This window comes from Ammospiza nelsoni, chromosome 8 (genome assembly GCF_027579445.1).
Source record: "Ammospiza nelsoni isolate bAmmNel1 chromosome 8, bAmmNel1.pri, whole genome shotgun sequence".
Classification (NCBI taxonomy): Eukaryota; Metazoa; Chordata; class Aves; order Passeriformes; family Passerellidae; genus Ammospiza; species Ammospiza nelsoni.
This window is the reverse complement of record NC_080640.1, coordinates 4,761,241-4,787,603: the sequence shown is the minus strand read 5'-3', so window position 1 is coordinate 4,787,603 and position 26,363 is coordinate 4,761,241. Positions and strand designations below refer to the sequence as shown.

The 26,363-nt window shown below is 36.9% G+C and overlaps 1 protein-coding gene across 7 annotated transcripts in view; it reads right to left on the bottom strand.

Moving 5' to 3' along the window:
- Nucleotides 1–26,363, bottom strand: part of ATE1 (arginyltransferase 1) — a 70,175-nt gene that overhangs the window by 32,173 nt on the left and 11,639 nt on the right. For 6 of the 7 annotated variants that reach the window (XM_059476750.1, XM_059476754.1, XM_059476751.1 and 3 more), the window contains 3 exons: nucleotides 19,851–19,883; nucleotides 14,426–14,607; nucleotides 11,530–11,629 (listed from right to left, as the gene is read on the bottom strand). In XM_059476750.1, the coding sequence (XP_059332733.1) occupies nucleotides 11,530–11,629; nucleotides 14,426–14,607; nucleotides 19,851–19,883 (315 nt within the window). The remainder of the gene's footprint in view (nucleotides 1–11,529; nucleotides 11,630–14,425; nucleotides 14,608–19,850; nucleotides 19,884–26,363) is intronic. The other variant, XM_059476753.1, reaches the window with a different exon arrangement.

Genomic DNA, 26,363 nt, shown 5'->3' with positions numbered 1-26,363 from the left:
TCTTGTCAAGTAAGTTCATTTTTATCACACAAGCTGAACAAAATGAAATTATATGGGAGGTTTTGCAGCAGTCACTCCTTGTGCAGCTTTGCATCCATTAAGGTTGTGGCCCTGTAAAAGTGCCCAACACTTCTCTCAGCTGGGCAGAACACGTTCCCCATTATGCCTCCATCTGAATTATTGCCATTTAAGGTACACAAATGTCTCCTTGCATGTTTAGGAAAACAGACTGTTTAACATTATGTATCCCCCAAAGTCTTTGAGCTGAAACATCAACACTTCAGTTTTCTCTTAATGCCAGATGTTTGAAACCTTTGCTTTATAAACACCTGAAAACTTTGCTTTATAAACACCTTCACGTTAAAAAAAAAAGTTTGGAGGCAAATGGGCTGGAATTAGCAACTATAGTATAGGCTGTGTAAGTCCTGATCATTCCAAAACTTGGTAATTCAAGGGTGTATTGAACATCCACCAATATAGGATTAGGGGAGTATTAAGTTAGAACTGTACTTACAGAGGTCAAGCACTTTTTTGCCATTCTACAGTTTACAATCCCTGCTTTTCAGAGTTAAAAATAACTCAAAATTGCCCAGGCAATCACCCTGCTTTATTTTAAAATCAATAAGCTGCACCCTGTACTCATGTGCATGCATATCTGGAAAGAAGAAAGCAGCTTCATGCACTTCCCTGCACTTTTAACACACTTCTAAAATAGACAGCAAAGTGGTATAAACACTTGTATGCTTAGCATACACTAGGCCAATATTTGTTGGCATAATATAAGTTTAAATGATTAAAACTTTAATCAATTTGAGTCAAGTAAGTTGAATGGAGATCTGCACATCTAAAGGACAGCAGCCAAAAATGGTCCTAAATATTTCTGCCTCAAAACATACTGTAACATCTCTCCACCTTCCTCCCTTTTCCCTGAATGGAAGATAATTAAAAGCAATGAACAAGCCACACAATGCCAACTGGTAAAGACTAAAATGGAAAGAACATAAGAAAAAAATCAGTGAATAAATCATGGATACACCGCCCATACTATCACTAAGCACCCCTTGAGAACACTAGCCCTAATAACTTAAATAAATAAATAAAATCAATAACCAGGGGAACAAAAAGCTCATCTCGTCTTCTGTCCATTCACAGAACAACAGTGCATTTGTGTTGGGACAAAGATGGATTTTGGGTGCTACGTACTTTTGCTCCACAGACCCATTCTTCTTCAATTAATGAACAATGGAGTCATTTTCACAGCCTTTTTTGTCATCCCATCTCAGTGTTATTTGTGAAAACGCTTTCATTCTGAACAAGGCAAGGGGAGGAAGCAAACAGTATCTGTTAAAAAGGATGATCTACTCCCCTGAAACCTTTCTAGTAAGAATCCCCAAATTATCCAACACATCTAACACAGCAAATAACTGCTCTGAACAGCTTCAGCCATTCCTTTCAGAACAGTTCCACTCTTCAGTTGAGAATAACTAGTAATAAATAAAGATTTTGGCAGTGGTTAATTCCCATAGGACAAGCAGAAACCTCGGGGCAGTGTCTGAAAACACCAAGGAGGACTTTGAGGTTGTTGATTTTTGTTTATTCGTTGGGTTTCTTTTTAATTTGCACTGGAAAAGGCAACAACTCATCAAGCTCCCAGGTCTCCACAATAAGGCAACCTTTGAAAGCCTCTGGGAACTGATTTTATTAGAATGAGAAAAAACTTTAAAGAAGCTGTAACAAAAATATTTCACTTCTCCACTGACCCTCCTGCTTGGGCCCTGCTCTGTGCAGCCTCTTGGAGCCCTCATGGAACTTTGGGAAACTCAGAACCACCCAAGAGCCTGCTAAACCAACTCCACAAACTTCACAAACTTCAACTACTGTCTCTAATACCAATTAAAGAAAATACAAGTTTGTTTTTAAATTATTTGCATCTAAGTAACAGTGGTGGCTACCACAGGATGACATGAAATAATCTGCTCCCCTACCAGGGATATGCTGGTGGTGTGAAAACACAATTAATTACCATCATCTGCAACCCAGTACTATCATAGCCTTTCTCTAGGTTTTAGTCTTCATTTTTTACTTTGAGCTGTCACTTCAGGTATTTACTGTAATACTATAAATAATAATTTACTACTATAAGGGAGATACAATTCATCCAACAGATCTCCATAAGCAGTGGAAGGAAAAACCATAAAACCCTATATGCCCTGTCAACTCATTTAGTGCAATATTCTCTCCTGAAAGAAACAGTCAAGTTTTAACACAGACTTAGCTAAAGCACAATGGACAGCAGAGAAATTCAACAGCACAAACAGATTTTCTTTCACAGTCACGCAGTCACGAACCCTGACACTAAAAATAACTCAGCCCATATCCCAATTTAGTCCATTCTGAAAACTTTGTATTTGCAGAATTCCCTTTTCTTCTCCTCCTTTCCACCCTTTCTCCTTGCCTCCAGAGGTTGCTATCATCTTCAGCACAATGAAGGCAGTAACTCATATTATATAAACAAATGCTACGAGCTGACCTCAACAGCTGAGGGACTAATTTTAGCCACCATTCTCTAGGACAAAATCTTGATGAAAATCTTCTAGGCTGCGTAAAAAAATTACAAACAGCTTAAAAAATGAGAGCTGGAGAAGAAATTGAGGGGTATTTTTGATGGAGGGTTGATTGGGATTTTTAGAGAAGACCAGGAAGAGACATGTTCGTAGCCATCAGGTTTAAAAGTAAGGGTGTTGCAAAAAACTCTATAAAATTAACTACAACAACAACAAATAAATAATAATCTTGTTCTTTAGGAAAAAAAGCTTAGGTGAGACATTAAGAAAAAGAATTTCAGTGCGATAACCACTAAAGAACAAGAATAGATTAGAACATGTTATATGTTATATATTATTATGTATGTTTTACATATTATATATGTTATATATTGTTATATACTCACAGCAAGGCAGAGATGTGCAGGAGTGTATCAAGGGAGGCCCTTGGCTCACATCCTACAGGTTTTAAAAGTTAACACAAATATAACTGAACCTGTATTGCAGTAAGGGATGGACTACACAATCCATGATTCCACTTTTCCCTCCTGGCTCCACATCATTCACCTCTATAGAATTCTGGGACTTAAATTCCCATCCAAGTCCTGATGTTGTGCTTTTTACAAACTAGGCTGTGTTTAACATCAGGGTTGAGGATAAATAATAGAACCTCATTGATATACCCTGTTCATTAATTATACTCTTACTTGTAGACTCCATGCAGTCAGCAGCTAAACAAACTCAGAGAAAGAAAATAATCATTCATAATAATGAATTGTCATCTAGATTACATGCAACACTTCAGAGGAGTGTACTGTGATACCTCTGTAAAATTAATAAGGTCTTAGTTAAACCAGGCCTCATTAAAGTATCTCCCATTAAACCTTTCCTGGAAAACTGGAGAGAAAGCATCTCTTGTGTAGATTAACTGGCTTGTCAGCCAGCTCCTACTGTAAAGGCCACAAGTGAAATATGGCAGAGCCAGGAAAAGCAGGAGCTCCAGGCTTTCAAACCAAATAAATTCCACTTGACAATATTGCCTAATTAGAGCTAAGATAATCAGCAAAACAGCAAAAATCAGAGCAGCTGGATTTGGAGTTAAATGAGAGAGCCAACACTCTGAGTGCTGCCATCTTCAATAAATGTGGTGCACAGATAAAATGAACCAGTTTCAAGGACTCATACTTTGGTGACAGATTGACTTTTCTGTAGGGCACAAGAACTTAAATATTTTGTCCAACATCTGAGCTGGCCTGGCTGTGAACAGCTTTACACAGGGACTGTGTCAGGAAAGTGAAGAGAATTATCTCCATATGTTTTCACCTTTTTCATCACAGCACTGCACAGTGTCCATCACTGAATATTGAAATTACCTCGCTTTTGGGAATTCTCACAAAGAGACAAATTACAAAGACAAAATTCAGAATACAGGGTGTTAAATAGTGTTTGAGGACCATCCAAAATTATTAAATCAACAAAACTGAAGCTGATGAAGCAGCACTACATCAATTCATTTGCTTGATAGAAACCTTAAAAATACTCTTAATTCCATGCATTCTTACAGTTACTAGCAAGGACTAATGGGTTTGTAGAATTATAATTGGCAAATTCTGAAATGGGAATGTTGACCTCATTTCTCACATGAAGGAAAAAACTGAAGACATATAAATTGTAAAATACATTATTCTCCCTTAAAAAAATAAAGACCAAAAAACAGAAAACCAAAAGCACAAGAAAGCCACCCAAACAAAGTCCCCAGCTCTTTTGTCTCAGCCTTTCACAATTTACAGTTCTCACTTTAACTGCCAGTGGTTGCTATGGAGTCCCCAAATGAGCCTTCAACTAAGATTTAGTGTAAGTCAGAAATGAGCAGGGAATTTATGACTGTGCTGAGTCATGAATTAGACATGATGAATTTCCACCAGCTACCATCATTCAGAGGATGGTTTGTCTCAGGTTTATTAACATGATCCTGAATAAATCTTCTTAGCAGCTCCCTTTGACAGAGACAGGGAAGTTACCACTAGTAAATCTGAAAACATCCACAAGCACAGAACTGACCAACAATTTAGCTGTGCCTCTTACTCCTGGGTTTTTAAGGCAGGATTTTAGCTCACTTAAATTTTACACAAATCAGCAAAATCACATTTACTAAGAAAAAAATTATAGTGAAGTTGTCCCAAATGAACAAAATTCCTGTAACAAGTAAAAGGTGTAGAGCACATCCCTGCTGTGCAAATGTAGGTAGTTAATGCCACATTAATCACATTTCTATGTTTATTCTTCACAACATTTGAACTGGGAATCCTGAACATACAGAATACGGTTGGGTTTTTTATGGACCACATGAAAATAACTTGATCCAAACCAAGTTTATTTTCTCAAGGTGCAATAACGAGAAAGAGACTTGTTGATGTCAGAGGTCAGCTGAGACCTACAGAACAACCATCATCTGCCCTGATAAAGCCTAGAAATAATAGTAAAACATAAATATCCATATTCCTTTCACTTCATTTCTGCTACAAACTTCATCATAAGCTCCAGAAACAAATAAAAAGAAACATGGATTTCTAACACAAGGAATATAAACATTTCTAAGATTAGAAAAATAAATCCCCAGGGACATGGTCAATTCTCTCCCAAGGGAGTTCAGACTGACAAAAAAAGTAAAGAAATAAAGTTAAGACAAAAGACAAGCTGGGGTCTGTGTCTGTTTCTAGAAGAAAAATGGAATTGCAGAAAAATGCCATGTAAAATTCAGCACAGCCTCAACACCTGGACTGAGGAACAACTGTAATAATTTACCAATTATACACAGTAAAAAACAACAGCTTAGGAGAAAAAATAAAGAAGCAATTGAGTAATTACATTCATTATCTTTACCTGCTATGAAAACATGGAAATATACACAGAGACTGATATTCTGCTTTACATAATTACATTTTCAGTAGAAATCCCCTGTCAGCATTCACTTATGGCTGTTGCTATCCAGAATGGAGAATCTCTTTATTCCTGCTTGCTGATGCTAATAATAATGTGGTTTTCACAACCTCTCTACAAGTGTCTTGAAGAAGAAAACAAACCTCAAACACTTTGTAAGAAGCTGTTAAAAGTAAAGGAGAAAAGATTTTAAATATTCATCACTAGCATGACATCAATAACTAAAGAACTAATAATTTTTCACCCATGGTGTTTTTATTCTGTCCCACATTCTCACAGTTGTTTCTTTCAACATGTTAAGTTCCATTTATTTGGTGCAGGCTTTCAGATAAGGAAAGGTGAAAGGAAAATGCTTTTATGGAAGGAAGAAATAAAAAGAAAAAAGATTTTAAGGGACTCTGCAATCCTGAAAAGAGCACCTGCTTTCTGACATCCAAAAACCAGACATTCCTCCTAATCAAACATATGTGATAAAATACAAGTAGAGAGATAAGGACTTTTTGCAGCAGATAAACCTTGAATGAACATTAAAGCAGCTTGATTTTCACATTTAACACATGAACATCAAGTCAATCATGCAAAATCCTTCTGGAAGTTCTGGTCACTCTAAAAGACTTTTCTCAAAATCCCTTTGGGTTTTAACGCCCAAACTGCAGCAGAATTCAGGAGTCTCTCTTCAGGCACTGACCCAGCCCTTCAGAAGGAGCAGCTGGGTAAGGCCAGAGCTCTGAAGAAATCAATGTTCAATTTTAGCTGCTGATGCAGAGGAGGATCCCAGGCAAGTCCAGGGAGAAAACAGAAGGAAGGCAGGAGGAGGATAAAAATGATGTTAATAAGACACAAAAGCAGGAATTACCTCCTCACTTGTGCAGCTTATCATTCTCAGCACTTTACTACTGTATCTTTTTGTCTTTATTATTTGCTGTTTGTTTTTAATGATCCTGCCAAAAAAAGCCCAAAACCACTGTGTTGCCAAAACTTTTATTGCTTTCTTAAATAATGGTTTTACAATGCAGGTACTTCACTTCTTTATTATCAAATGGTGCTGCAAGCAACAACTCGGCACTCTATAACAAGCACTGACTCTTCAGGATATTTAGTTGACTCTTTATGACCTGTTTACATAAAAAGTTGTTTTGTGCTAATTGCAATGTAGATTTATTCCTACAAACTTACAAAATTAATCCTGGAAAAGTCACTAGTTTCAGGGCAACTCCAGTCCTCCAAACTACTCCAAGCTAATAATATTTTTCCCATTTTAAAGTAAATAGTAAGACCAATGAGAAAAGATATTCTTTTTATATCTAAAAAGAATAAAATAATAAAGAATAAAAAAGAACAATAAAGATGATAATAAGAATAAAAAGGTGACACATGAAGGTATGAAAGGACCAACTCTTTTTATGTGGAACTAATGACACATTTAGCAAAGCTTTTTGCTGGTCAGTGGCAGAACCATAACAAGCATGTGCTTACACCCCCCAAAATCCCAGAGGATCACATTAAATCTCCTTCCCTCACAATTTCACTTCACACAGCAAATCTGAGCTTACTGAAAACATTAACTAAATTCCACAGTGGGACATGGTGAAAGAGTCTGGGCAGGGGAAGATGAGCCAGGCTCCTGTGGATCTCGTGGATGTGGACATGCAGGACACCCCTGGATGCATTTCACTGCTGCACGAGGAGTGATGCTGAAATTCCTGAAAGCAGCCAAAGAAATTGGCTCTCAAGTGCCATAAAATTCCAGGGGCACCACTCACAACCACAATCAGTCTGAGGTATTTAGTTTAAGAATGATTAATCACAGTTGAATCAGCCTTTTGTTTCTTTTCTGACATTTCAGAGCCCTTTCTAGTATTCCATCTATCTGAAGTCTGGCCATGACTTGATACCAAAGGAGACTGTTTGAAATAATTCCATTTACTTTGGCCTCCATACAAGTCTGGATAAAGGTTTCAGTCAAAACACCTCTTCACATCATAGAATGGCCTTAAAATGGCACACAGAAATAAGAGAGCACAAAGACATTAAATCTGCTGTGCACTTCCAAGTGCTCTGAGAGTTATTTACCAGCACCAGTGGGGTGGCCTCCAGGGGAAGCACATCCTTGACCCAAACAAGGAATGATCCATGCTCCAACTTTCTATCTTTATATTTTTCCACATTATTAACAGATAGAAATGGTCAGGTGTAAGTGTTCAGCAAATTGCTATCAATGTTCACTACTCTGAAATTGTATCATCCAAAAGTAATGATATCTTTAAAGAGAAAAGGCACTACATTCACAAGATCTATGCATATCCCAACACTGAGAAAGCCTCACAAAACCCAGAACTAAGGAAACTCACATAGAAAAATGCCACCAAATCCTTCCCAGCACAAGAACTTAGAGGAGAAAGGGATTTAAGGTCAACTGAGGCCAAATGGCTAATGCAAGGCAGCAAACACACTGATTATTTATACCAGAAACCTCAAAATCTATCCAATGTCACTCACCATGAGACTCAAAATCAGTGCGAAAGGACTGCAATGGAAAGAACAGAAAGGACCTTAAAGAGTTCAGAAGTGATTGGAAAATGTGAATTTAGTAACATAGAGCCACAGAGTGGCATTTTTTACTTGAAGGATGCAGCATAAAATAGACAGAATATTAATCCAGGAAGAAAAATCCCAGGTCCTCTCAAGCATTTCTCTGACATGGCTGTTTGCTAAAGGTGCTTCTTTTATTTGTGTAATTCCATAAATATGCTTGCAAATTATTGCATTTAACTGAAAACATTAACAACCACACAGACAGGACTTAAACACATGAGAAGCAACCCTGAGACCAACCTCATTTTCAAGTAAAATACTTTATGCTTAAAACTTCATCACACACTCCAAAATGCATTAGGAAAAAGACTTTGCATCTTATGACTCTTGGAAAATTTTCCAGGAGCCTATTTTCCAATGTGAGAACCACCACATCTAACAGAGCCTGAGAAGGTTTCCCACAAGGTTGTGAATTTCTTCAGAGAACCATTTAAATCTTGTATTACCCTAACCTACACAGAAAAAATGGAACAAAGCCATTGCTTAAGGTTTTTCACTGGATTTTTCCATATTAACATAATAGGACTACAGGAATCTTTTTGTCTCAATTTAATGTAGATTTTATTTTACTAGTTTGTAAATATTAACCTATACATGGGAACAAATCAGAGAGAGGCTGGGAACTAAAAGATATTCTAATTTTGCAATGGAATCCCTTCCCCTATCTTAAAAGAAATTTCACAGGGAATCCACTGTTCCAAAATCACATTGCAATCAATGTTGGCTGCTGGGGAACAAAAGGAATGGGAACAGTGAGTCAAAAGGGAGCTTTATTTTAAAACCCTCTGTAATTATGTCTGATCCATGGGTTAGCTGATACTCTAACCATTCATCTTCCTGCCTGAGAATCCAGAATTCTCCAACTCTGTCTCTGTGCCAGAGGAACCCCAGCTCTGGGATCTGCTTCCAGGACTTTCAGGCCTCATATCTTCCACTGGATTACCCCATATTCATACACCAAATTGTACCAGTTGTGGGAAGAGAACCCTGCAGAGGAAATGGTCACACACTGACCCCAATAATATCCCCCAAATCTTTGCCTTCACTGTAAGTAAATTCTGTGTTCACATAAGACACTTCTCATACAGAGAATTGTTCCTGTGGTCAGCCTCCCTTTCTGAAGGTCCCAAAACAAAGAATTTGCAAATAAAATTACAAAAAAAGGCTAGAAACCCAGTGGATGGCTTTCCAGCTCCTTCTCTTTCTTTACCTGACACCAGTTTCACATCAGTCACCCACAGCCTGTCACTCCTCCACAGCAGCATCATTAAGGGAAGGGAGCCTCTAACTTCTCTATTAAACTGCAATAAAGCCAAGTCTTTAATGTTAAATGCCTCCAAGTCAGCCAAGCACTACTGAAATTACTTAATCTGCAAAGTCAGAACTTCCCCACCCTACCTCACCACTCCCAATCACTTACAGGAGCAGCAGCATTATCCAGATGCATTTCAGAGCTTAGCCTGATAATTTGGTTCTGGTGTTCTGTTTCAGTGAGGGAAAAGTGGAACTACAGAATTAATGTCAACCTGATTTTCAATTTCATTCCTTTTGTCTACTTCTCAAACAAATGCATCCAGGAAAGGAAATATAAACTAGAACAAAGGCCCTTGCAATTCATTTATTGGATTACTGCTGTCCCAGCAGAGAGCATTTTGCGAGTTCTAATCACACAGGTACAGGCTTTTCTTCTTATCCTCCCCAGTCCCTGCTCCAGCTTTAATTACCCAACACATTGACTTGTCTAGGTTTCTGGAAGACTAAAATGTATATTCTACCAAATCACAGTCATATCAAATAGTCATTAATTCTAAGCAAGGGAAGAAAAGGAGCTTTTGTGAAGGAAACAAAAAGTAAAATACTCCCACTACAATTTAATCAATTTCCATTATTTAAGAATGAAATCTAGAAGCATTGTGGGAGTGTTGTATTCTTGATGCAATCATTTTCAAATTGCAGCACAGGCTCAACAAAACATTGCAATAAATAATACAAATGTAGAGTGGTTCCTTTAATGCAGTGCCTGATGTATGAGCTTCATTTAATCCACATACACAAAGTTCATTTTTTTAGCACAGCACTATAAGCAGCTGAACCCAAAAGTTTCTTAACCATGATATCTTTCAGAAATGGGATTTTTGGTTTTTTTTTTTGCTATTATTGCCACATTTGTTTTTTAAGTGCCCTGGTAAATAACATCCACTCATTTTACAAGTCTTGTACCATGCAGGTTGTAAAAGAGACAAGGGATGTTAAATTGCAGTGTCTCAACATAAACAAATCACCCCAAACTTCTAAATATCCCCAAAGAGCAGATAAAGTAATCAAAACCTTTGTTTCAAGCTGTGTGACAGCCTTTAAGATTATTCAGATGAGAGAGGGCAGATTTTTCCAACTCACCCATCTTCTTCCATCAAACTTAATATTCTTTTTGTTTGGCCAGCAGATGGACATAAAAATTCAAATTGGCCAAGGGGACACACACACACACACACACACAAACACATAATCTACCAAAACCAGAGGGATTTCTTATTTTCAGAAAACAATCCTCATGGTCACCAGTAGTGCAGGCCATAATCAAGCTGAAATTCCTTCAAAACCATCACTTTAATGAGCCTCATAGTTTTTGGCCATTTGAAAACACTGCAGATTTTTAGCACATTTTGAGAGGGGAAAAAAAGGAAATGAAAACACTTTGCCTCTTTTTCTAGATTTTGTGAATTTTTTATCTTTCCAGATTATTAACAGATAAAAATGGCTATGTGTAAGTGTTCAGCAATTGCTATCAATGTTCATTACTCTGAAATTAATATCCAAAAGCAACGATGCATTTAAAGAGAAAAGCTACCACATTCACAAGATCTAAAACCACAAGAGAGACATTCTTAGGCACTGAGGTCTGAACAAAGGTGAAGCCACCAGGGGTTACAAGGCAGCCAGAATGGTTTCTGTAAATGTTCTTGGGTTTTCCTGATCCCCTCCTCAAAATCTGCTCTGCCTCAGAATCTCTGTTCACCAAACTTCTCACTGGTTTCATGGGGAGAGCCTCTAACAAAAAATAAAAAGCAAAACCCAGCCAAGCCCAAGAAAACATCTTATCACTGCCTGGAGTCACTAAGCAACAGGTACAAATATGCCAGCCTCAAAAAGGGAGAATTTTAGTGTATGAAGGAGACACTGTAAACATGAGATAGCCAGGTAACCAAATGACAAACATTATCTGACAGCCTTGAAAACCTCTCTTAAGCCAAGATGTAATAAACAGCACATGCAACTAAATTGGGAAAAAAAATCCCTAAGCCAAGTTAAATAATAACCAGCATTCAAATTTAACCATATAAAGTCTACATTAAAATGCAAAGTGACAATTACAAAATATTATATTACTATGAACACTGTCAAAAGCTTTGAATAACAGCACACAAAGGAAATAAGTGAAAACACACTTTACCTTGTATCTCATTTTGGGGCATGAATGAATGTAGAAACCCATATAATAAAAACAGAGATCAGGAGCTTTTACACAAAGCTGTCTGGTAAAAGCAATTTCCCTGGGAGGGGAAAGAAAAGACTAATTACATTTGAATACAATTCTTAAAGGCATTTTACCTCTTCATATTGAAATATTTTACAGCTGTCTCTTAATCTAGGACTTATAAAAGTACTAGACTTCTATAAAATTAGCAGCATAAACTCCAAACTAATGTTTTTAAAAATCCCAAACATAATAAACTGAAAATTATTACTTGAAAACCTAACAAACAAATCATCAAAATGCACAACACCATGTCAGGCTTAAAAATACTTTCATTTTTGTGTTTTAGTCTGCCAGCTGTCTAATTTGATATCTAAATAGAAATTACTAAGACCCTCTGTTTAATGTTTCTTATCAATATTTGTGTACATTGGAATTCTACAGAAACCTACTGGTATTCTGGAATTCTACTGGTTAACAAGGCTCAGGAAAACATCAGGGTATTTTTGAAAAATAAGCTTCAATAAGTCTCTTGTTTGTTCTATCATTTATGCTCCAGCAATTTGCATGTAAAAACATCCATCTTTATGCAAAAAGGTATTTTTACCCATCCCATGTTTGTTAGTATGATTTGCTCACTTATCCTGAGAGAAAAATATCAATATATTCCAAAAAAAGTTTGCTTTTTATTTTACTGGCACAAGGAAAGCACTGTTACCACAAAGCCTCAGCCAGTGCTTCCTCTATAAATGATCGTTTTTGCAGCATTTCTATCTGTGTAGATCACTCCTGTAACAAACTGGATAAAAAAAGGATGCTGGTTTTACTTTGTGTCAAAGGGATAAGAAGATGTCCCTGCTCACTGCAGGGGAGCTGGAATAGATGATCTTTAAAAGCTCTCTTCCAACACAAACTATTCTCTGATCCAAGACATGAGTACATTCATGTAGGAAGCATCTACAAACACTGGAGGCAATTTATCCCTTAAAATTAAATTACTGTTACTCAGTATTTCGTGATTTTTTTTCCTGTGGCAAGACTGGCATTTCCAAGCAGTTTCTTCTCCCCTTGCTCTCTACTTACATGCCTACATATTTCCAATGATGCTCAAATCCCATCCTTTCTACAACTCAGCAGCAACAATTCTCAGAGTGCCACGAAGTGGAAGTGACAGCAATGCAGTCCAACCTCCTTGGAGTAAAACTGGCAACAGCTTTGAAGGTATCAGATTCCTTTGCAGCTTCCTAAGTCCTCCCTAACCCAACATTTTTCTTCCCCTTTTTGAAAGAAGAACAAGGTTGGCTCCCTCCAAGACTGTTGGGAACTCATTTTTATTGCCTTAAACGCTGCAGAATTTACAAGCTGCTTTTTCACAAGCTGAGCCATGCACTCATGGTGCAGCTACAAACCTTTAAATTTATGATGTAAAAAATTTAAAATCATTTAAAGAATTCGTAAGCATGGATTATGTCAGTCTATTATTACATAAAGTAATGTGATATTACAAATACTAGAAAATAATTCTTAGGAGGACTTAGTATTTTATATGCTCATCTTGCAAGGAAAATATTATTCTAATTTCAAGTATCTGATATTTGTAATGGAATAGTTCTAAAAATCTAAACCATTAAGAGAAAAAAAGATCAATTCTAAGTTATAGGAGTTCCAATGTTTTTCCACATTTGTTAATTCTGATTAATTCTATAAAATTATCAGATCCTAATCCAAATCTAATCAACTTCAGATTAGACCTTTGAGATATTAAATTGCATGTGGTTTATTAATTATAGAAAAGGTTTATGAACTAATTGTGGTAAGAAGTTTCCTAAAAGTGCTGTTTGTGCTTCACGCAGCTCAAGGTATGCAATTTACCCACCCTGGAGAGTGACCCTGAGCAAGAGAGAGAAGGAGCCCTTGGAGAAAGGGGAAAGCTGGATCTCCCAATTCCAGGGCTCCTTTTGCACCTGACATTGTGCAGTGCAAATCCCCACAGGTGAAAAGATTCATGTACAGCTTCTCACACTCAGACTTGTACACAGACGTGTCTGGCACGCGGCTCAAACCCAGCTGCTCATGAGAACACCACATTTGTCTGTGGCCAACTTCTTTCATATAAACACAGAAGCAAAAAAGGTAAGGAAAAAATAGAGTTACACAAGTATTTCCACTAATTTAGGGTGGATATTTTTCACTTATAGTAACAATGGAATCATAAAATTGCCCGTGGAAGAAAAGCAGTAACTTGCAATTTCACATACAAGTTTTGTTCACAGTGAAAAGCAATACCCACAATTCCTACTGTTTTACAAGACCATGCTGGATAGTTAATTTAAAGCTTTAAAATTCATAGGATTACTCTCTCCATCAGGCTTTCTGAAGAGAAAGATAATGAGATTAACATACCTGAAAAATATACATAGTGCTAGTACAGCAGGAGAGCACTAATTCAGTAGACAATACTTTTTGGGTACTCTGTTATTTATGATCTCAATGTGCATAAAACTATAAAAGTGATTAATTTCATTTGGTAACTGGGCTTAGAAAAAGGTCAAAGGAAAAATTATTTCTGTTCAGACAAAAAAAAAAAAAAGGGCTTTTCCTGCTGAAACCAAGCAATATTAAATTATTTTCAGTGGCAATAAAAACGAGGCATTTCGTTTCTGTGTGTTTTCTTAACCTGTAAAAGTATTTAGCTAACTAGAAGGATACATCCCTAGTCAAGGATGACAATTAAAAATTTACCTGGAAGGCAACCAACCCCACAACTATTTTGCTAAAGGTAGTGTTACTAGCATATATTCAGACTAAAAATAAAACTCCAAGTTTAGAAACAAGTATTAATTCCATCCAGATAAGGAAAACGTTCTCTTACCGTAACGCAGAGTAGACTCCCAAAGATAAGAAAGAGAAGTCTGGGTCGTAGTACAGATAGACTGAGGACACACAGTAGGGCAGGATATCAATGACACCAACAGCAATGATCTTCCCATCCAGCCAGTACTGCTGGTGGAAGGAGCCATAGCCACACTCTGGTCCGTTTGGGGCATGCTCTGCCTAAGAACAAGAGAGGAATTAACTTAGTATGAAAACAATCCTAAAGAGAATTTCAACACCTAAGTAAATACTGTAAAAACTTTTGCTGGCCACCTGTATTTAGAAAAAAAAGGAAAAAAGGCATTTGAAAAGCAGGGAAAACAATGTTATTACTGGAACTTTTGTGCCCTTTGCTGTTGTCACAGTGGGTATAACCCATATATAACACATCCCAACATGAATCTGAAATAGCCTCTGCCATCCAGCACTTATAGTACTGACAGGACAAACCAACATGATTTTTCAAGTGATTAATGAATGATTACATGCAAACCTGGTGCTTCCAACAGTCCCTGTCACAGCAAGGACCTCCAGGTTCTCTCCTCCACGTCCCCAAGCACTGGAAACACTTTCAGCATAGAAATTTATTTCCTCAGAGTGGCAACTGAATTTATTTCAGATGACCATTTATAAAAAAAACTGAGCAGCCCACTCTTTATGAGATGTTTACTCTCTATAACAAAACACCTTTTATCCAAGAACCTGAAACTGTGTGGCAACAAAATCTGTGGAACCTCTTCTTTGTCAGCCCACATGAGCACAAATCCTGCAGGAGCACCAAGGGATTGCTATTGTTGTGTGCTGTGGTTTTGGATGTGCACTGAAGTTTGACTCTGGATGGGGTAAAGCACCTCGAGCCAGAAACTGATGCTTGAAGTTAAGAAGAAAATGATCTCCCTAATTTAAACTGTATTACACAAGCAACTCTGGCATGCCATTTTCTCCCACGTCAAGTTTACTTTAATCCTGAATTCCACTGTGCTCAACTTAATTATCCATCTAGTCATGTTTTTCACTGCATTGCCAGGTCTTCAGAAAGCTGCTTCTCACTCAATAAATCTGACAATATTGCCTGCTATTTCCAACTGTTTTGCATTACATCAGCAGAAGGTGGGTTTAATCAAGTATTTTGATACAGTAGCCCTGATTGAAGAGATGATAGGCAGGAGAAGTTACTCTAATTGGTACCACATGTGTCAAAAGAAATCAATCACGTGAGCAAAAATCATTTCAACTGTTTTACCCAACCAGCAAGCCCCAAAATAAAGGTCATATAACAATATGTTTGAATTTTTATATAGTTATATACCATCAAACTAAGTGTGGAGCTACAACTACTCTAAAAGTGAAATGATGAAAACATTTGAGAGCTCCATCTGCAGTGTGTGAGAACATTAAATCCAGATATAGCACATTAAACTCAGCTTTTCTTGTTCAGGTAAAGCCCACTTATCCAGCAGTTATGGTTTCATTCAGTAGCATCAGCTTTTCAGCAGAGCCAAAGGAAATCACATGGTCAGTGGTAACATTTTCAGGCAAAAGATGTTCTCTAAGGGTTTCTCAGCACAGGTTAAGTTCCCTTCTCAGAGCGCAGTCAGTGACAGAAAAATGAAACATCTCAAAGCCACAGGGAGATGTAGCTGGTAATAGAACACAGACTTGCTTAAGTAAGCTTCAGTTAAAACAGATTTTCTTTCTTAGTCAAAAATTCATCATATAGGATTTAATGAATGCTAAAGAAGATAGTCTAAGCCACCATGGAAAAGATTTTCACTAAAGCAAGCTCTTCTGAACTTAAATAAATGTCTGTGTATGACCCCAAAGCTCCAAAGAGCAGCACATGGATTTGGTCACTGGACCTCTGCAAACTGAGCATTAACATCAGTTAAAACTTTTGCTAAAGCACAATCTGCAGTTATTTCACTAATGCAATTACAGTGAAATGTCAGGAACATAAGAGAGTCTATGTTCTGGAACAAACATAATGAGCACAGCACTGATTTCAGGCAAAACAGACAGGGATCTCTGTTACATTAAGCAAATAACATTTTTAAAAGAGTAAGGTTTCCCTCCACCTTCAAAAATTCTCATACAATGTAATCCTTTGTAATGCTTGTCGGTATTCCATTTGCTCCCATTCCTCAATGAATACTTGGCTCCTTTAACTCGATTTCCTGTGCACTATCCAGGCAATTTGACCTGAACCAGGTCTAGAATAGGAAACATTTTCCTGCAGCAGGCTTCAGGATTTCACACCACTGACATCTCCACTGGGACTGTGTCTGTCGAGGGTGATGGAAAATACACCAGTGACATCAGGGGAGCATGCCCCACCAGAAAGGGCTTATCTTATCTACCCAAAATTATACACTAGCCCTGGAATCAATCCAGAAGGACCAAAGTATTTAAAATTAACAGTTTATAGTCCTACTTCAATATAATGAATTATTAGAATCTGATGATATTGAAAAAATCCAGGACAAAATGGAAGCCACAATTTTCTCTCCAATGTTCACAATGTTCACATGCAGAAAAAAATACAACTTATTCCATGTTCATTCTACCTGTCTTCATATCCTGCTAGCTAATGATCCCATGAACACATTTCATTGCTCACATTTTATAACCCATTATTAAAATTTAAATATTTAACAGAACTGTCATTATATATTGCCCAATTAGTACTTCAGTGTAGTAACTGCTCATAATTGAACTTCAATGATGGTGAGAGCACTAGAATTTCCTCAAAGCACATTGGTAATTCTTTTACTTTAATATTAACTGGTATTTTGCTTATTATAATAATTACAAAAATTTCTATATTATAATTACCAAAAATGTGTCCTGCCTGTACAATGCATGATTATTTTTCTCTGGGAGGTTCATGAAATTTCTCAAGAAACTAATGAAATTTCTTGTTTTCTACTTTTCCATTTTACCTTCTGCTGTGGGAAGAGGAAGATATTAAATTTATGCTATCAAAGAAAAAAAAAAAAAAAAGCCAGGAAACCCTTGAGTTCTCTGCTCCAGTGGAAATTATTTGCCAAATAAGCAAAGTGATTAATTCCAGCAGTTCCTTTCCCAATGGCACACACAGAAACCTGCCTGGATTTCTATGTCTTGGTTAGCAACACATTTCTTTTCCAGAGCTCTGTCCTACTCCCATTAGGGATTGGTAGGACACTCCTTACAGAGCCACATTCTGCGCCTGACTAGAAAAGTCTAGAATTTGAGCTACACTGCATCAAATTTGAGTCAAAAATCATTTTATAACAAGATGATCCTGGGAATTACAGGCTTGTAATGCTCCCACTTATTAGTTCTCCTGAAAATTAAAACATATCAATAAACAAAACAATGCAAATCAGAGGCTGATGTGCTTTTTGAAGAGGAAAGACTGAGATTCACAAACATCTTTCAGTTCTTCAGAATCCAAAAGCATCTCAGCATGGTTAATGAGAACAAATGATCATTTGCATAACAGAAACCAGATCACTTTCCATCCTGCTGGATCTATCACATTCTCCAGTGAGGACTGAATGATGCTGCAGCAAACCAAGATGAGGATTTTGAAGTATTCAGGAGGGTTAAGAAAGAACTGAATGTAAATAGCTCCAGAAAGATCCTGTAATACTGAGTGATCAAAAAGGCAGAGGAGATACCAAATGTTCATAAACCCATCCATATGCTGGAAAACATATTGCTATAGGCACACCCAAAACAATGGGCATAAATCAGCAGCTCTCTCAAAGAGAAGATTTTGACAACAGTTTTAGAAAATTGTCAGTTTAATGCTTAACATCAGTAAAGATGAAAACTAAAAAATCCAAGCAGCAATTAGAGAATAAAACAAAATTATCCCTGAACTGCCTAACACCATGGTCCATCCAAGGGCTGAGGCTCCTTCCAGCTGCTATTTCAGGACAAGATGGAGCAATTGGGCAGGACAAACACTGAGATGACACAACTGGTCCCTGACATCCCCCTCGCTCACTGAGCACCAAAACCAAGGTGAATCACCCTGAACAGTCTGGATTTCCCCTGGAACTTTCTCCAGGAATCCCCCACCTTGGCAATAGCAGAGTCCCAGCCCACAGAGTCCTGCAGGCTGCTCCCCTGTGCTGAACCATGACCACCATTCCACATCTGCCTGTGGGAACTGCTAAAATGCAGTTAAAACGGTTAAATGCAGCCTCTAAAATCAAAGGATAAAGTAAAAAACACCTCAAACAATTCACTTTACATTATGCTGTTTACTGCTAGAAAACTGCCTCGTTTTCTGCTACTTCATACTGTATCTTTTCTTTAAAGCATTCATTTTTTCTGCCAGAGCCCGTAGCCAAAACAGAAACTAAACTGGATAATAAAATGAGGAAATAAAAAAGACAGGAAGAGTTTGGGTGTTCATACTATTTGCAGCTAACGATAACATTAAAAACTCCAAAAATTACAAATTGAAAACATGTAAGGTTTAAATTTTATTTTAAATTATTTTTGTTGAAAAGAGTAAACAGACTACACACTGCTAGATTTGCTTGTGGCAACTGTTTCAGAATAAAGAATTTCAAGAATCCCTTGGCCTCTGATACATAACCCCTTTTATTTAACTTCATCTAATTGAAGACATCTGTAGTGGTGCCACACAAAATTTAATTCAAGCTTGGAAATGTCAATAAAAAGTGTCTGTAAGAAACAATACGGGTATAAAGCTGGCAGGGTAGTGTGCATCAACATGTACGTAGCCATACAAAATTAAGAATATAATGGCAGTCTGGTGCACGAGTTGATGAGGTGATAAAAGCCCTTTTCCTATAAAGTCTAATGAGCTCTATTACTCTTCAGCTTTCAGGAATGCAAAGGCCAGTGGGCTCAGCAGAGAAAAGCAACAAACTCTGCACACATGGATTCACTCAAAGTGCGACAGATCAAATTACCAGTGTAATTACTAGAACCTGACAATTTCATTGCAGGCACGCTGTCCTGAGCTCTTTGAGACTAACAAGAGAGACACTGCAAGGATTCCATGGCAGTTTGCTCACTTGAAATGAAGGAACAGCATCTCTCCTCAACTTCTACCTCAGATTATAGTCAAATACAAGTTTAGCAAGTTATTTAGTAATTCATTCTTTTCTTCTATAGAAATAAATCAAAAACCATGAAAGACACGGCCTTTTGTGCTTCAATTTTTAAATGCAGTGCTGTGAAATTCAGAGGGAGCTTTTTACCCAGCAAAGGAGTCTTCAGGCTCCTTCGGAAACACAGCAGAACCTTCCTTACCAGACAGGAATTCTGTGCCAGCCACCTCCACCACCTCTAACCATGGCAGGCTGTCTACAGACAACATAGAGGACACTAATACATTCATTAATCAAAATAAATGAAATACATTCATTTCCAAACTCCCATCCTGAGTGAACACATACCTCCAGAGGGGAATCACAGAGGAATCGTGTGAACTGCACCCAGGTGGGTTCAGCAGTGCCCAAGAACATGCAAAGCACAGAAAGAAAGAAAACCATCAGCAATGCATTAGGATACATTAATATTTAAATATACTCTTTCAAATACATATATTTGAAAAGCATCATCAGACTTTGTTTATGGAAATTTCATTTAAACCCTTCAACTCTCACATTCTGTTTAGAAGTACAAATAGACATAATAATTAACTATGCAAAGTACTTTATTTTCTATAAAACAGGAGATGGTTTTTTAAAATGTGATGTGAGAGAATTGTCCCCCAGTAATACAGGTCTGTTTCTGTGTCCTTTATTTTAAATTACACATTAATCTCCTCTGGGACTCATTGCAACAGGGAGTCTTTTCCCACTGTTCCACTGATACCTCCCCTATCACCAAAGCATGGGGCCCTCATACCTCTCAACAAAAATTGATTAATTTACACTCAAAATTAAAAGCAAGCTCATTTTAATTTTAAAGAAGAGGAAGGGCAAAGAAAAGAAAGAAAATCAACCACCTGAAAGTGCAAGCATTTCAAACCTGGATTTTTGCCTCAATACAAAATGATGTGCTGCTGATAATTACCCAAAAAGGCAATGTTTTAATGATCTGGAGCTTGTCCAAGATTCTTAGAGTAATAAAATACAATAGTTATTCACTTACTATCATTTACTTATTTGATACAAACACTTCCTTATTGGTGGAGTCCACATTAAAGAGGTTACAGAGTTCTGGTATGTGTTTAACTCCAAACATTCCCTTGTTAAATAACTGCTTTAAGATACAGTTTAATCCCCCCTCTTGTAATGGCTGGGTGATTTAATAAATCAGCAGTTCCCACACTGCAAATAATAGTAAATAGGAATTTTTAATTAAAATTTAGATAAAAAGAATACATATGGACACCTTCAAAAACCTGACTGTTGTCAAGATTTTGTTGTCAAGAATTCCATTAAGTTCTGAGATTATTGCTGCCTCATCTTGCTGATCTATGGATTGATGGGAAACCTCTGGACACAGAAATTATGGAAGAACACTGAATTTCCATATTGTGATGGTGAAGGCAGGGGATTGTACATTTCCTATTTCAGATCTAGTCACTATCACTCTAAATTACTCACAGTTTGGAAGAACAAATTACTGTGGTATCTTAATTAAATTGTAGAATTATTTTGGTTTGGTGGATAAGGGGAAAAAACACCAATAATATTTAAAGAAAAAAAATATAATTAAATTTTTGAATTATTGAGTTATTTTCCTGAAGTAAAAATACAATTACAAATTCCTACACTATGAGTGTATCCATCCCTACAGCCAGTGGTTTTAGAAAGTGCAGGTTTCAAAAAAAATAAACCATGTGTAATTAATTTTCATGTCAGAAGACCCCCAATAGTTCTGAATCTGTAACTTTAGCTGTACAGTGCAAACTAAACCCTGTGGTGGGAAATCTGAGCCCACAACACTTTTCAAATGGTTTTATCAATTCTCCAGGCCCTGCTGCCCAGTCCCTTGGCTCTGAGGGTGAAGGGGAACTTTTGAAGTTTAATGACTTCTGCTGTTACAGCTGCTGGAAAAAAACCTCTGAACTGCACCTGAATTTGTATCACAACGTTAAGGGAAAAAAAACCCCAAGTCTTGTCATAAATTATTTCACCTGATGATAACCTGGTGAAGTTCAGAGGTTAGATAATTTTAATTTTCTTAAACTAATCTATACATCTATGTAAAAAAGAAAGTATTAGATTCAGCTTCTAAATTAACAAACTCATCTAACACTGCAAGATTACTATGAACACAATTAAAATTTATTCAATAAAGCATGAAGGAAATACAGCCAAAAGCTGATGTTGTATGTAAAATAACTCAATGTGTCACACAAACACAATTCAAATTCCTTTCACAAAGCCACCCTTTTCTAATTTTAATTTCCAACTGATTTACATAACTTTTAAAAGCTTTATAATATATAAGAAGTCCACATCATTTTTACTTTGGTGCAAGCTAATTACAGCTGCCAGAAGGAATCAACTCAACAACAGGGAGTAAGTTTCAACATAATTATTAAAACTAAGAAGAAACACATCAGTGAGAATGAAATCAAAGGGAGGAAAAAAAGGCAGAAAAATAAAAAGCAGGTTGGGTTCAGCCCAAAGTTTCTTGCTGGAGTAGAGCAGGAGCTTTAAAAAGAGGCAATAAAGCAGAGTGTTAACACCTGCTCCCTTTGCACAGGGGGAAGAGATTCAGGAGCTAAACTGGAATGGGTTTCACCTGGCAGCTCAGGATTTCTGCAGGGAAATGCTCCTGATGTCACAGGAGGACACCACGTCCTCCTCAGGAACCTTCCAGGTGCCAGCAGCAGGAGCTGCACAATTATCTGAGATATTCCACAACAAGCATTCATTTATCATCCCCCCTTTGACAGTATTAAGGGTTTGCTCGTATCTGCAATTCACTGCCAAGGAAAGTTGAGTACTTGCCCTTTTTTTGGGATACAGAAGGATAAGCAATGAATACGGGATGTGGGCCTTCCTTCTTTATGTTTTTAAAATCCAATTTCTGAATAGGATTAAAATAAACCAATTTTATTTTTTGGTCACTTTTTTTTTGCTTTGTTTTTCACAGAGGTCCAAGGCTCATAAGAAACTAAAAAAATAAAGATGGCAAGTCATAAAACCTGCAAATCCAGTGCATCTTCTTCTTGCTTCTGTGCTGCCATATTTTAATTGAAATAATCTTCCTTACCCAAAACAGATCAGAATCAGTCTTAACCATAAAGTTGCGCAGTAAAAAAGTAAAAATAAATCAGTGTTTCAGTAAGGCAAGGAGCAGCTGCTAACAACCCTCTCCCACAGAAAAGAAAACAACAAACCAAACAATAAAAACAAAGTCACTAGGAAAATACAATGAAATTGAGATGAAAAATGAAGTAAATTCTTTAACTTTCTGTAGAAATCAGGAAAATAGGACAAAATGTAGCATTTTTACCTTGGAACCAGACAATAAATTAGAGTTCAGCAGAGGAATCAAAGACTTATCCCAGGGCTGGCTCTATTTAGCATTTACAGCAACTGCTTACAAAAATACAGACATGCAGAAACAACCGAGTTTCAGAGATATTCACAGACCTAAAGGTGAAGAAAGAGCCTTCAAAAGTAGCAAGAAGGATTTAAAGTTTACAATGGAATGAGGGATTTAAAATTTAAATGCATGTCTCAAAAGTAGCTTTCAATGCAAGGATGGGACTAATGAAATATTGTACATTTATTTCAGTTCCAATTCCTTTATGGAGTGATAAAAGTCACTATGGCTTTCTTGCTCAGAAAAAAATCTCCTCTCATATACTGAAGGTTTATCAGAATTATAGTAAATATTATTTAATTATATATGGATTTACTGAGAAAACTCATTGGCAAAATGAAGAATATAAACTGAGATGCAGAAAGAATCTGAACTGAAACGATATGACTGTGGACAAATTATTTAATTGTCTGGATGTCTGAATCATTTTGCTTTTATAGATATTTCATGATAAAATCCATGAATCCACAGCACTGCAGTCACAAGGGCCACACAAATAAAAAGAAGAAATTGGGCTGATATAGAAATACTCATTCAAAGTCCTGAAGTCAGAGCTACCAGGATGTGAAATCCAAGTTCACTGCAGTGAGGTGTTCTGCCATGGCTTCCAGGAGCTGAATAAAAATGTACAGAAAGCTAAAAATAACCACAAAGGCTATTGATTTTTCAGCATTCTCTCACTGGAATATAAGAGAGGAAAGTAGGTTAGGGAGACCTAAAAGTTTCCAACTGGCTGCTGATACCAGGTTGGAGCTGATCAGAACGTGCTCCTTGGCATTTCTCAGTTTTTTCTATTGGTTCAAGTGGATTCCTGGGAAGCAATTTAGAAAAAAAAAATAAAGGGGGAGGGTGAAAGAAAAACCCCACTCCACGTATTTCAGTAATTTTTTGCACCTTTTCAAACAGTGTATCTTTTGTGTGTCCTGAAATTCTTTTCTTCCAAGACAAATATTTAGCTAAGCACAAAGCAAAGAGAGAGTCCAGCTACTTTCACAGAGGGAACAGACAGATACTGTTTTTCTACAAGTTTGTCATTATGAAACCCTTGTGAAAAGTTAAATAAAACGTTTGCTTCAGGAGCAATAGCAATAAACTGTTCACTCCTGCTCTCTCTGGAAACTACTGTAGAATTTTTATGATCTTTTATGGAAATGTTTTCTAGCTTGTGTAGCTGCCACATAAGCTTGTTTCAGTTACACTTCAGCTGGGTTTCCTAAAGACAAAGACTCTAAAAAGACTTGAGGTCAGAAATGTGATGCCTCTGATGAGATGATACTTCATTAAGAATTGCTAAAGACACCTCTGTTCTATCCAAATTAGCCATTGATTATTGCATTGGGATCAAAAATTTCCTCCTTGGCATGAAAAGACTAAAAAATGTTTTGGCTGTATTTGTTTCATGTAAAATCTTTGATCCAGATCTCCACAGTTCCACACCTATAATTTCATTTATCACATCTCTTCATTTAAAACACAAGAGATTCAGGTGGCAAAATGTTCTGAAATATCTATCTGAAATGATCTAAATGTTCTGAAATACCAATCTGAAATGACCTAAATGTTCTGAAATACCAATCTGAAATGATCTAAATGTTCTGAAATACCTATCTGAAATGATCTAAATGTTCTGAAATACCTATCTCCGGGTATTTTATAAATCATCCTGAAGCTGGATCACAGCATCTTCCAGGTGATTTGTATTCTGCACAGCCCTCCCTGCATTTCTTACCCCGAAACAGGATTTTTGGTGCTGAGCAAAGTTACAACATTTGCAGGTAAGGACTGCTCTTAGCAAAGCACAGACAAGCCATTACACAGCTTCCATAAATCCAGTGGAATTGGATCACCCAAAGAGCCAAATCTTGGGATTATACAAGACACAAGTCCATTTTTCTTATTCTCAGATCATCCTTCCATATATTAATCTACACATTTTCTCACAGAAATATAACCAAAGGCTATTAAAAGTTTCTCAATTTTAAAAACAGACCCTAAATCCATATTTACCTATTTCTCTGTGCATGAATTATTACAACAAAGTTGTATTAGCATTTACTATTTTTCTTATGAAAAATGAAAAAAAAAAGGTGGACAAACCCTCACCCACATAATTTTCCTCCATAATTATTTTACTCTTGATATGCTGATCAGCTCTATAATTTATGCTCCAGCTTATCTTTCACTGATGCCACAGGGTCCCAAGGTTATTTCAATATAAGGATGCTCAGCCTACTCTCATCTCTCTGCTCATTAGAGGTCTCCATTTCTCAGTTTTTCTAAGTTTTCATGATTTTAATTTCTTTTCCTTACAGCTTGACCCATTTCACAAAATAAATATAACCAGCCAGGAAATAACCCAAACAAATAAATCCTTGCAATTGATTACATCTGTGGGGGGTTTGTATGTTACAGACACAGCTCCTCATGCTAAGCATGATTATATCTTCCACTGCTTTAAAAACAACCCAACAAACAAGAAAACAACAAAACAAAACAAAATAAAACAAAACAACAACAAAACAAAGCCATTGAAAATAAAAAAGAAAAAGACAGCTCTGTTATACTGGGAATGGGACCATCATTTTGAACCCGAGATAAAGAGCCACATCAAACATTTTCATAAAGGGACAGAAGAAATGCAAAGAATGGGGCAAACACTAATCCAGATTGTTTCAACAGCTTCCAAAAATGAGCAGCTCAGAAACTGGCTAATTCAAGAGCAGCCTTAGATAAAGTTCTCCAATAGGCAGGGATTCCTAATTTCCATTTTTTTATCTGAACTCCTTCATTGCTATTTATACTTTAACTTCACAATCTGTTCAGGCTCCCCCTAATTCATCTCATTTTCTCCAACAACTATAATAAAAATACATATATTCCTCAAACAGTGGATGCTCATGCATTTACACAGTAGCTGAATAAAGTTTTGTGCTCCCACAGAGGAAAAGTGAAAAATCAATTTTTCCTCAGGCCTTTTTAAGAGCAAGGACTATAAAGAAACCTCCAGTATGAAAATTGCCTGCTATGTTTTTCCTCAGGACACCAATTCCATACAATACAAACATGCTGACAGAAACATTCTTCAGTGCCAACAAGTTTGTGTAACATCAGGAATTGACTCCACTCCAAAGCACAGACACAGCCAGGTCAGTTTTGAAGCTGAATTCCTGCAGCAAGTGATCAAAAGTTCTTGAGAGGGGTGAGAGGATTTCCAGGGTAAATTCAACTTGTACCAGACCAACTAAGAACAAAATGCCATAATGAATATTTTAAAAGACTATGCAGAAAATAGTTGTGGCTTCTATGCCAAGATAAAAACCAATTTGATTTTTTTTTTCTCTTGCAAGCTAAATTGGTTTTAATTCCAGGAGCAAGGGAATACTTTAAACTGCTCCTAG